General features: G+C 50.4%; 1 protein-coding gene across 3 annotated transcripts in view; it reads left to right on the forward strand.

The window, feature by feature from the left end:
• The first annotated feature begins 2,616 nt into the window (after positions 1-2,616).
• CDYL (chromodomain Y like) overlaps positions 2,617-12,190 on the forward strand; it is a 153,166-nt gene continuing 143,592 nt past the window's right edge. For 2 of the 3 annotated variants that reach the window (XM_067751892.1, XM_067751894.1), the window contains exon 1: positions 2,619-3,057. In XM_067751892.1, coding sequence (XP_067607993.1) covers positions 3,034-3,057 — 24 coding nt within the window. In that variant the 5' untranslated portion in view covers positions 2,619-3,033. Of the gene's footprint in view, positions 3,058-12,190 lie in introns of all 3 variants that reach the window. The other variant, XM_067751893.1, reaches the window with a different exon arrangement.

Consider the following 12,190-nt stretch of genomic DNA (forward strand, 5'->3'; position numbering starts at 1 on the left):
GGATGAGAGGAACACAGCGGACAGCTGACCTCAAGTTCTCAGTCACTAGTTGAGTACCTTAGTACAGGTCTCCTCTGCCTTGTTCTTAATTAAGATGGAAACCGACTAATCACTGGAGGAGAAGGTAGACCTGTGCTTGGGAGAATGGCTTGCCCCTGCTTTGTTACGCAGCTGACTTCTACCCCGCCGTTCCTCCTGATGGTGACAGCTAATCACAGCAGCATGGATAACCCAGGTCATCAGGATTAAAGGTCCGTGTACATTGACTTTTTGGAGTTACCTTTTTTTATGCTGTAATACCCCCTCCCTTTTTTTCCACAATGAGGGAAGTCTCCTTAGGTTAGGATTGTATATATAGCCAATGTACTAGCTCAGTGTCTGAGTAGAGCTGTGGTTGTCTTTACATCCTCCTGTTTTCCTCCCCTCCCCTTGGTAACAGTGGGGACTTTATATTTACATCCGTCTAGGGTTGTATATAGATTTCTAGGTGAGATGTGTCTGTTCGTTTTATACTGAGGATCCCTTTTTTCTTACTCATGTTGTATTGTGCTTGTGTGACTTTGAACCACCTCTTGCAAGCCTGTGAGCACTTGCAGTACTGAGCAGTCATTGCTTTGAGACTTGTAGGTTATACAAACTTCTAGTCCTTGCCTTCAAGGAGCTTACAACTTAGGCTGATGAATTTGTGTGGCAGAGAGACGAGAAGCAGATGCAGCAAATAATGTGTTAAGAAGCGCTAATGTTTGGAGGAGGGCAGAGAGAACTGGCTGGGCCATCAGAGAGGGCGCCTGGACGGGTTGAGGAGGTGAGGACTTTATTTTGTGATTCTCTTGTCGAAGCATCTGGGAATCGGAGGTATATCATGCGTCAGGGGCTTTGCTGTGGACACCGGAATTCCAACTCACTGAATGAAACCTTATTTCGTAGGTAGAGAGTGGTGTGGCGGGCTGGAGAGTCGAATTGGAAGACGAGATCTGGGGAAGGTCATCGCGTAGAAATGGGAGGGAAGAGTGTAGAGAACTGAGTATACCGAGGAAAGCTCCGCAGTGGAGCGCGCCTCAGTGGCTGGGGAGGGAGTGACTAATTTTGCCCTGGAAGTCAGGAGGCTTTGCTTTGGAGGTGACGTCGGAGCAGGAGTTTAGAGTAGAAAGGGGGCATTCCAGGCAGAGGGAATCGCAGGCAGAAGCGCCGGCGTGAAGACAATGGTGATTCGACTTGAAGTGACTTAAGGGCAAGGATTGCGCTTGTTCGTGGGCCTGGAGAGGGCAGGAAGCTCAGCGGGGTGGGTGAAAAGCCTCGTGGTTACTAAACTGTGCGTACGGGGCACCATCGAATTGGGTTTTCGGAAGAAAACTGGTGGGAGGAGCCTGGTTTCTAGGGGCTCGGTTTCGAATTGGAGCCAGAGGGAGCACCAGGAACGGGGTGGCAGCGGAGGATGCTCCGGGAGACATGAGGGTTTGGCGGGGGCTTCCAGGCCTAGGGGTGGGGGACAACGTGAGACAGGGTCTCTGCAGTGCCCCGCAGAGAAGGTCCGCTCTGTGCGCAGGAAGGTTCGGAGTTGCCGGCTGTTTGGGGCGGTCGGGCCAGGCAGCCCCTTCCTCATTCCGCACGGATGGGTAAACGTCCAGTGTCCTGGCAGGTGTGCCCCGCGAACTAGCCATGCGGGCCGGCCCCATATTGCCCCTCTGCCCTGCCAAGCGAAGGAAGGGCCTGACCATCGCTGTGGCCCCGGGAGGGCCGGTCGCCTGCTTGTCCACGCCGTTCCTCCCCAAGGAGAACCACCACTGACAGCTTCGTTGCATTGGAACCCAGACCTCCCTGGAGCCCGGATTCCGGCCCCTCCTCCCAGCTGCTCTTCGGAGGAGGCGGACGCTCCGAGAGGAACAGGGAGGCCCAGCGCGGGGGAAACTGCGGGCCGAGCGGAGGCGGCCGCGCCCTCGCGCCGCCCTCGACTGCGCCGGGCTCCCGCCCCGGCTCCCACCCCCAGCCTGCCGCCGAGCTCGCGTGCCGAGCGCGCCGGGCCCCACGCGGGCGCGCGCTCCGGCTCCGGGTCTTGGCGGCGGCCGCGGGGGAGGCGGGCACGTGGTGCGGCGGGGGCTCCACCTGGCCACGCCGCCGGCCCTCCGCTGGCTGGCCGGGCCCGGACAGGCGACGCGGCGGGCGCGCGGAGGCGGGGGCTCCGCGCGCTCCGCAAGGAGGCTGCGCATCGCTGCCGTCGGGGCGGCGGGCTGCGGACGCGGGCCGGCGCGGCCCCCGCAGCCCACTGCCCAACGTCGGGCCTGCCGGTGGCTGCCCCTGTGCGCGTCGCCGTCCTCCGCCCTCCCGCCCCGGGCCCGGTCCCCACGTCGAGGCGGGCGCGCGGGCGGCGGCGCGGCGCGGCCGTACCTCCGGAGGACACTGGGGCGAGCCGGGCCCCGCCCACAGCCCCGGCCCCGCCTCCCGCGGCCCCGCCCACAGCCCAGGCTCCTCCCCTTCCTGCCGGCCGGCTCCCCGCGGCCGCCCGCCGCGCCCGGAGCGCGGCCCACCGCTCCCCTCGGCTGTCCCGCCCGCCGGCCGCCCCGCCCCCCCGCGCGGGCGGCACGAAAACCCGGAGCGCGGGAGCGCGGCTCGGCCGGGCCGGGCGGCCGCACTGGGCATGCTCAGTAGCCGGGGCAGGTTTTTCGGTCGCAAGTAGGAAGCTTTTTGCACTACACCGGAGAGGGGGAGCCGCGGAGCCAGCGCGCCGCCGTGCACCGCCGCCGCGCCCGCCCCAGCCCGGCCCGGCCCCGCGGCGGCGCGATGAGCCTGAGCCCGAGCCGGCCCGCCGGGGAGTGAGCGCGGCGCGGAGGGCGCGTTGCGCAGCTGCTCCTGCGCACAACCCGGCCGGCGGCCCGCACCGGCAGGAGTGAGCGCCGGTCCGCGCCCGACCGGCGCCGGAGCCGAGCGGAGCAGGAAGCGCAGGCCACGCAGGGACCCAACTGAAACAAAGTGTCGGCCGCCGGCTGCGCGGCGTCTCGCCGGCCCTGCCCCGCGCCCCCCGCTCCACCGCCCACCATGGCCTCCGAGGAGCTGTACGAGGTACCTCCCCTCCCCCCGGCCCGCCGCCCCGCCCGGCCCCCGCCCGACGGCCGGCCCGCCGCCCCCTCCCCCCCGGCCGCAGTTTACTGGACGGAAGCGCGTGCGCCCCGGCCCGGCGGCGGCGCCCGAGTTGCGGGGCCGGGGGTCCCGGCCGCGGGGCAGGAGCGCTGACGCGAGCGACTTGCTCGGACGGAGCCAAAGTGCCCGCGGCGAGGCGGTGGGTGCGGAGCCCGCGGCGCCGCCGGGCGGGGTCCGTGGGCGGCGCGGGGGCGCTTTCCTGGCCGTTCGGCGGAGCGCTCTGGGGAGGGTTTACCTCCGGTTTTGGGGGGGGCGAGAGGAAGGGTGCAACTGTCTCCCGACTCTGCTGCTGGTCTGAGCGATGCACAACATCGCACCGAGAAGGCTAAGCGTTGACCACATGCTTTAATTAGGTTAGCATTGTGGCCGGAGCCAGGAAATTTAAATTTAACGCTGATACACCGTCATTCATTTGCGCCGCAGCGGTGCGAGTGAGAAAGGGCACCCTCGGAACTCTGAGTTGTGGGCTATCGGTCCGCCAGCTTCGACTTCAAGTGGTGCGAATATCAGTTTGGGTTTTGAGGCACATTTTGTGCGCCTCGATGGAACTTCTTGACGTGTTGCGAAGTCGACTTCCTGGGAGTAGAGAAGCTTGGAAGGCTCTCTGTTCTTTTGGACAAATGGTTCTTCTGTTGCGTATAAGTATTTGTAAATAGATCTTCGTAAGAGACTAAAACTTCTGCATACTCTTGATTTACCTTTTGGATGCGTTTAGGGACCTGGGTGTTTAGGTCTTAAGGAAGCGTCTGTAAAGAGTAGAGCCCCTTGGCCCCTGTGAACCCTTAATAAGGACCAGGTGAGCCTTCTGAGGGGTCTTCTCTTGTGGATATGTTATCGCCGTTGGCACAGAATGGAGCTCTGTTGCCAACAGTCATAGCCTTCTAGCAACTTCTTGTTGCTTTTTTATAAAGCAAGTTTCTGTTGTTTTAAAAGCAAGTGTTCGCAAAAGTTCTCAGGAGGAGGCCGCCTTCTGGAGAATCAGTGGTAAGGTTGTTGGCCTGCCCTTACATTGTACGTGGTCAGTGTACCTTAGCTGGCCCTGAGAATGTTCCATTCTGTTCAACCATTTCACACATTAGCTGTGCCCTACTGTATTCAAGATACTATCTTGGGTCATTTGGGTACTAAAGGGAAAAAAAAACACCCCCTGTTCTCAAGAAGCTTCCCGTCTAGGAAGGAAAGTGTTGTGTTTGGGAAAGGCCCAGAAGTAGAGGCTAAGGCACGCAGTTGGGAAAGTACATAGTGTGAGAGCATGAGGGATTTTGGTTTCTACATTAGACTACTTTTTGAGAGTTGAGGCTTGAGTATTCACTCGTCATTCATTTTTGTGATTATAAATACATAATAAGTCAACTTGTTCCATTAGTGTATGGGTGAGGGTAGCACCTTATACATAGGTTGTATCTCATGTGTAAAAAATTCTGAAGACAACACTTTTACCACCAGTGCATTATGAACTAAATTTAGTTCTTTCTCTGCTTACTGTATATCTTCAGGTTTTCCCTTCTCCCGGCAGCATCCATTTATAAGTCACATTTTGTACAAAGTTTGTGTTCATTCAGTGTGTTATTGAATGCCTACCCTATGGAGGTTCTGTCGGGAGCTAGGGAGGGATGAGGGACGGGAATGGTGCATGCCCTCAAAGAGCATCTGTTGGAAGAACTAAGTACATTGCAGAAAAATGACACACCTGCACAATTGAACTCTTGATTCTGAGTTTTAGTTTTGGAAAAAAGTGTTAGTAGAGTTGAGGTGACAGTAAATAGTGTGGTCAGTATATTTCAAGGTGAATTTTCTCACTTATCCTTTACTTGTAGGCAACACTGTGACTATATATGAGGATTGAAAGTTGATATTTGAAAGTTCTGCATAGCGATTGAGAGCCTGGATTTGGAGTCAGGAAACCTAGGTATTGAAATCCAACCCTGCCACCTTGAGCAAATTAACGTTGAAAGCTCAGTGTCCTCACCTGTAAAATTGGGATCAAAGCTAACCTCATAGAGCTGTGAAGTTTAAATGAAAAAAACATGTAAAGCATACCTGTGGTTCCCAGAGAGAACGCTTAGAAAGTGGTGGTTATTATTGTGTTCTACCTGATCTAACATGCCTCCTGGAGGCCTGGTTTTGCTTCTAAAGGTACGGAATTGTACTGTTGTAATCAAGGCGGTATTACTTGTGAGGCAGAAATGATAGTAGTTGTCAGTAAGCACTGACTGGCAGCCTGTCTGGGGGGCGGGAACACTAAGGTAGGTTAGTAGCCAGGTCCTGGGGCATGAGTTGCCTGGTTTCGTCCAGTTCTGCCTAAATCGAAGGAGAAGTTTCATGTTTGGCCTCCAACTCCACAATTCCAGAGGGATATACTGGCAGAGGAGGAGGTTCAAAGTTTTGCTTTTTGAAGTAACTTGGCATGGTAAGAGCACGGGTCTGCCTCAGCCCCGTGAACTTGGGCGAGTTACCTGACTGCGAAGCCTTTGTTTTCTCACCTAAAAAGAAATGAGATCTCCAACGCTTAGCATGGTTCCTGGTATGTGGTGATAGTAAATGTTTAAGTGCTTATTGTAACTGTGCCTTGTGAATAAAAAAATAAGGGAACAGAGCCTAGAGAAGACGGGCTGGAGCGTCACCCTCCCAAATTGGAAGAACTACTGTTCGTTGAAGGACAGGATTGGTTTACCCCCTGCATCTCCAGCAGCTGGGGTCAGGGAAGACAGGTTTTTTAAATTTACCCATGCTATGAACTTTCTAGTCTTCGCAAAAAGACACGCATCCTTTACATCAGGGGTCCACGAACTTTACGTAAGGGACCAAATAGTTATTAATACTTGAGACCTCCCAGGCCAGGCAGTCTGTTACCACTGCTGAGCTTTGCTTTTGTCGCCCAGAAGCAGCCATCGGCCATGCCCTAGAGGAGCGAGCGCCATGCTCCAGTAGAACTGTTTATGGACGGTGAAATTCAAATTCCATGTCATTTTTACATGTGATAAAATAGTCTTCCTCTTTTAAAAAAAATCACTTAAAAATGTGAAAAACGTCTTAGCCCATGGATTCCACAAAAGCAGGCAGTGGGCTGGATTTGTCCTCCAGGTCTTCGTTTGCTAGCCTCTGCTTTAGATGACCAGCTGTTCTGGACCTGAGTTTTCTCCTGGGGTTTTGGGCGCATGGCGGTGGGACGTGCAGTAGTTAAAGGCCTTCTAGCTCCAATCCTAGCTCTAGACTTAGAGCCAGACGTTGGGGATTGCACTCTTCCCCTTCTATGTTGGGAAGGGAAGAGCTGTAAGTCTTAAGTAACTGTCTCTTCTGAACTCCCTCATCTGTACAATGGGAATGATAATCACTGCTTCAAAGAATTGTGAAGCCTGAATGACATTAGCATGTCAAAGCAGTTTAGAGTTGATAAAACGCTATAGCCAGGTGTTAAGTGGTTACGTTTACCCTATGAAACATCTTTATTTTCCATTCTTAAAGGAAAAGAAAAAACCACACCGCGCTCAAACCCTGAAACCAAACCTTTTTTCCTTTGATTATATTGATTATATCACCGAAGGAGAGAAAAGATCAAAAGGATCTTAATTTATCTAGTGGCCAAATAACCACCAGAAGAGTGAGTCCATGTGCTTTGAGAAAGGAATCTAATAACAATGAAAGCAGCGTTCTTGTTTATCTTAATCATTCCTTTTTCTCAGCGGGGGTGGGTTTTTTTCCCCCCTGAGAACTACTGTAGTCGCTTAATTTAAAATTCAGGAAGATCCCAGTGCTCTCGTCTTGGCCTTCTGAGAAAATATTTATCCAACACATGCATGTTTCAGGCAATCAAAAATGGAAGTGAGCTTTTAAGAATGAAATGATACCTGGCTCATAAAACGTGTCTTCAAGTTGATTGGTTTGGAAGGATAATCGGGATTTGGGGGAAAGTTAAGTCTTTTGAATCTTTCTCCTTTACTTTGGGACGAGATTGCGCCTCTCCCGCGCACCGCAGGAATTTTAGTTGTAAGTCAGATCCGCACATGTGGTCCAGATGCTGGTCACGAAGATGAGGAGACCCCGTGACTGTTGGGTCAAGACGGACCAGCATCTGCCGTGTGTGGTTAGCTGGCTCTTGAGGTTGAGATCCCCCCAAATAAGAAAGCAGAAAGCGTTATTTGACTGCTGGGATTGATTGTGTGGTAATAGTCACGTGTGTGTGTGTGTGTGTGTCGAACATTAACACACTCTCTTAAATGTGAATTGTGGAGAATACTCCTGCCTGAGCAGGAGTGTGGAGACATCACCTGTGCTTTTCCTTTGAATTTGCTTCCAGGTCCTGTGTACTCGAATAAGTTTTTCTCTTCTTGCTGTGATACCTAAGAATCATTTAATCTTTTTCTCGTGCTCTATAATGATTTTAACTATTGAATGTATTTTCATGGTGTATTGGAAATACTTCATTCAGTTCTGAGTATTTGAGCTGCACAGAGCCGGTCTAAGTCGAGTTTCTGCGAATAAGGAGTCATCGTTTGTATATTGTGTGTATCTATAGGCACGTAGCATCATTGCGGGTTCTGTTAAGATAGAATACATGCAGATTCTGGGGCCCAGACCACGAGCTTGTAGTTTTCAGTGTTTGGTTGGAGACAGGGATCTCCGCTTCAGAAAGCTTCTTTCTGGAATGTGGGTGGAGTTAGGAGGCTCTGGATTGCACTGGTCTGTTTGCGACAACACTGAGAGGGTCGGGATGTGCCTTTGAAGAAGTTGAGCTCCGGGTGGACCAGACAAGTCCTTTGCGGCCCGTTGACCGTTGCCGGTGTTTAACTGAGTCATTCCAGGAAGGGAGCATTAAAAACACCCGGTAGTTAGGTATAAGGGCTGTTTCTGGAATGTCTGTTTGCTGTCTTCATCGTATGGCGTATTTGTCCACCAGATTGTAAGATTGGCGCGTACAGTTTTTAAAACTAGGACCTTTTTTCTACAGTTCACATTTTCAATAGTTGCATAATTGTTGAATTATTCAATACATTTTAATGAAAGAGTGAATTAAATGAATGACTTACTTCCGGTTTCCCCTCCCCCAAACATGACGCCCAACACTTAGTCCTTGATCCACATATGTGGTTTTAATGCGAGGATGGGGGAACTTCCAACTGTACTGTTTCCCACACCAACTTAATTCTCTCCAGCTTTTTAAGCTGGTCAAGGCCTGGGAGGCCCGTGTTCTCTGGGGAGTCTGGGAAAAGTCTTTTGCTTTGGTGTGAAAATTTGTTCAAGTAATAAGAGTGTTTTTTTGGGGGGGGAGAGGACCAGCAGCTTTCCTCTGTTTCTCAGGGGGAATCTATGACCCCCCCCAAAGTATTAAACTTGTTCTTGAGACCTTTGAGCTAAGACTTGGGTTTCACCACCCTTCATTGATGACTTTGACATTGTTTTTGCCGAACTCAGTTCTGCTTCAGCCAGGGCCTACGGTGAAACTGTGTTCAGACCTCGCCGATCGGGTTTGGAAGATGCTAATTGTAGTCTTTTAAGTGGCTGCTCTTGAGATTTTACATACATAAAGCCTGAAGTTAATACTTTAGCTCCGCTTCTGACAGTGCAAGGACTTGAGATACTTTGAACCTGATCCACCCCTGAATTTACATGCTGTTATTTTCCAGTGTTAATCATCATCCGTGCAAAACCCTCGCGAAGTAGAGCGTTGTTGTTGCATACGGACAGTGTTTCTTTAGCTTTGCCTGTGTCTTTACCAGTTTCTTTGATCATCAGTCTTCTATCTCAGAACTTCCTTCTGGGATTCTTTTTTTTTTCCTTAAGTATATCCTTTAGAGATTTCTTTAGGGAGGGGTTGTTGGGGGAAAGGTCTCTAGTTTTTTGATTACCTGGAAATGCCTTTCTTTTGCCCTCATTTTTGAAAAATAGACTTGATTCCAAATAAAAGTAGTTACTTGGTTATTTCTGTTCGGCATTTTGAAGCTATCGCTCCGTTGTCCTCTGGCTTCCCCGTTATTCTTGGGGACGCTGTCCGTGTGGAGGTCTGTCTTCTGTCTCTGGCGGCCTTGGGATCCTCTCTTTGACTTTGGTGTCCTCTAGTCCTGTTACAGTGTATCTCTGTGTGGCTTTCTTTTTATTAATAATCTTGGTATATGTTGTGCTTCTCTTGTGGGTTTGTGCCTTGCCAGTCGTAAAGGACTGCTGGCCATCTTACCACCATCAGATCCCGCTGTGCTTCTGCGCTCTCCCTCGGGAATTCCAAGGAGGCGCTTATTCCGTCTCCTCCTCCTCGCCCTCTTGTTGCCCTTTCCTTGTTCCTGTTTTGTTTGCGTTCTGGGTATTTCCTTGGATCTCACTTCTAGTTCGCTAACGAGCTGTGTCTAATCCACTCTTTAATTCATCCATTGAGTTCTTAATTTCAACAATTGTATTTTTTTACTTCTAAGTATTCTGGGTACCCCTGCCCCCAGCCTGTTAGTCTGTGGCTTGCTTTCTTCATCTTTGATGTTTGTCTGTTTTTATGATCGTCTCATTCATTATGGTTGGATTGGAGGAGTTACTGGGACATTTGTGTATTTTCCTTGCTTCCTGCAAGCCCGACGATGTGCTAAGAATTACATTTTACTGAAGATCTGTTATTTTGCAGTGACAGTGCCCTTTGGAACCTTGTTTGCTTTTTTCTTGCCAGAATCTGAAGAAACGTATTGAATTGGAATTTGTGGTATCGTGACTAGGGATCAAGGGCTTGAGCCGACGCTTGAGATTTACCTAAAGATACTGAGAGTGTAAACTAGATGTCAAGGGAACTGTTGATGAAAATGGATATAATAGTTAAAACAAATGCTTCTGAAGCAGAATGTTCCACATCTTCGTTCTGCCCGCCCTGATATATAGGCATATCTTGTCTCACTTCCCTTTGCCTGAGGTTGGCCTTTGCCTTTGCCTGAGGTTGGCCTGTTGGTCTGGGCTAGTGAAGCCATAGTTGTTGGCCTAGCTTGGTCCACACCTACACACCCCATCCCTCCTCTGTCCCTTTGTGTTGCCGTTTTTTCAGTACATGGTGGTTTCCCCAGCTTGCCAGCCTCAGTGTCGGTCCTCATTCAGGACCTCATCAGAGTTCACTGTTAGCAGGAATCCTCCCCTTCAAACTCCATGTGACTAATTTCCTCTTTGTTTTGCATTATAATAATTTGTACTTGCTTCTTTATTACTTTTTGTAGGTATTAAATAATATGACATATATTTTCTCCTGGAAAGGTTGGCTACCTATTTTTTGGTTGGTTGTAAGTGCCTAATCTGAGGACGTGAATGTGGTGAGCAGTCAGTAATTGCTGACTTTCAGCTGAAATACAAATATTATAGTGACTGGAGTTGCATTATTTGAAATTATACCATATATGTGAGAATTGTGCATTTAGGTATCTTGTTTGAAAAGCCATATGGTGTTTTGGAGGAAAGTTATTTCTAAACTTGATACAAATAATTTGGAGGAAAATTGTGTTCCTGGAAAGAGTATTTGAACTGTTGGCCGCAGCATTTTTTACGTTTACCCGCTGGTGAAAAGTGAGGTGGGGGGGATGTCTAACAATAGTGTTCTCTAGTTGGAGAAGTCAGCTCAGTATACTTAGGAAATGTCTTTACTCTTTGTCTCTCTCCATTTATAACAGTCTCTGCCATGGGACATCCTCAGGAGGTTGGTAGTTTCCAGTGTCTGTTGGATGAAGCCCCCCAGTGTTGGTTGCAGGTCATGAATGTCTCTGGTTACAATGTTAACATTTTTCATCAGTAGGTTACTGTTTAGGATTTCAGCGCATCCCAGAGTTGCAGGCAGAAGCATGTCTTATCTTAGCATGTAACTGATCTGGAAGCTTCAGCTGTTCAGAATATGTGAGAACCAAGACAGAAAAAGTCCTCTTGGCTGTAAAAAGTTGTCACACCCCATACGCACTGAACACTCTGGGTCTCTCTTGGAGACCGTTTGCCTGTATTTTCGGCATGACGTGCTTGGAGTATACGGCTTCCTTACTTAGCTTGTTAGAAGCAGATATCTGGTAAGGGAAAGGGAGCCGCCGCAGGGAGGTGAGCTGACATTAGTAAGTTTGCTTGTGAGATGAGCTGAGCTGGGAAGCTGGGGACGGCACCTCCAGGTCATGGAGAATGGGGGCTCCTGAGCCCCCTCAGGCTTGTGAAGGGCAGGGCATGTTCACAAAGTGGAAACCAGTATGTTGAGAAGAGCTATCAAAAATGATTTGTAAAAAGTTTTAGGATGTAAGTGGCAAAGCTCAGTTTAATTTTATGGTTTTCCAGAGTTTCCAGAGGAGAGAGAGCAAGTGTACTTGTAGTGGGATGGAGGGGGGAGTGGGGGCGGTTACAGCCTGGCCTGTTTCTGAATCCTCCTGGTACCCTAAAACCTCTGTGGAGCTAACCGTGTACTGCAGAGAATGATCTTTGGTTTGACACGCAGTGTTTTAAGAGTGACTACCAGTTAACACTTCTCCGTGAATCTTTGGGTCAGGTTGATGCTTCAGGAAGTTGGTGTCTTCGTACAATTCTTCATCCACTGCTGGGTATGTCCCCCTCCCCCTGCCGGGTTAAGAGCAGGGACTTGCCCTGTCATCTTCCATGATGACGCCGGGTAAAGGAAGGATTAGGTGATTTGCCGAAATGTAAATGAGAATATTTGAATTGTGTTATGGATGAAAAATTTTGAAAAACCTTGTTTCAGTCGTTGTTTTTACCATTGAAGTTGAAAGAGATTTATTTTCTAGCTGAAGGCGTCTCACTGCTGGGAGTTGAAGAGAAGGTGCAGGAGCTGTTTTTATCCCGGGTCTGCCGCCTGCTTCTCTGCTTAGCAGAGCGGTGGTACTGGTCCTTGGTCGGTCATGGGAACACGTGGAGGGGCCTGTCTGCTTCCCGCTCCTCCTGACCCACGGGCTGGGCCAGAGCCCCTAGAAAACGTCCTGTCTTCCGGGCATCTCCATCCTTCATTCCTCTCTCCCTCCCGGATTTCCTGTCCCCTCATCCAGCTTGGTCCCTCCAACTTGATTTCTGTCCTCCGCCAGGTGCCCTTTGAGCCGAGGCTTCTTCCTTCATCCCA

Source organism: Pseudorca crassidens, chromosome 10 (genome assembly GCF_039906515.1).
Source record: "Pseudorca crassidens isolate mPseCra1 chromosome 10, mPseCra1.hap1, whole genome shotgun sequence".
Lineage (NCBI taxonomy): Eukaryota > Metazoa > Chordata > Mammalia > Artiodactyla > Delphinidae > Pseudorca > Pseudorca crassidens.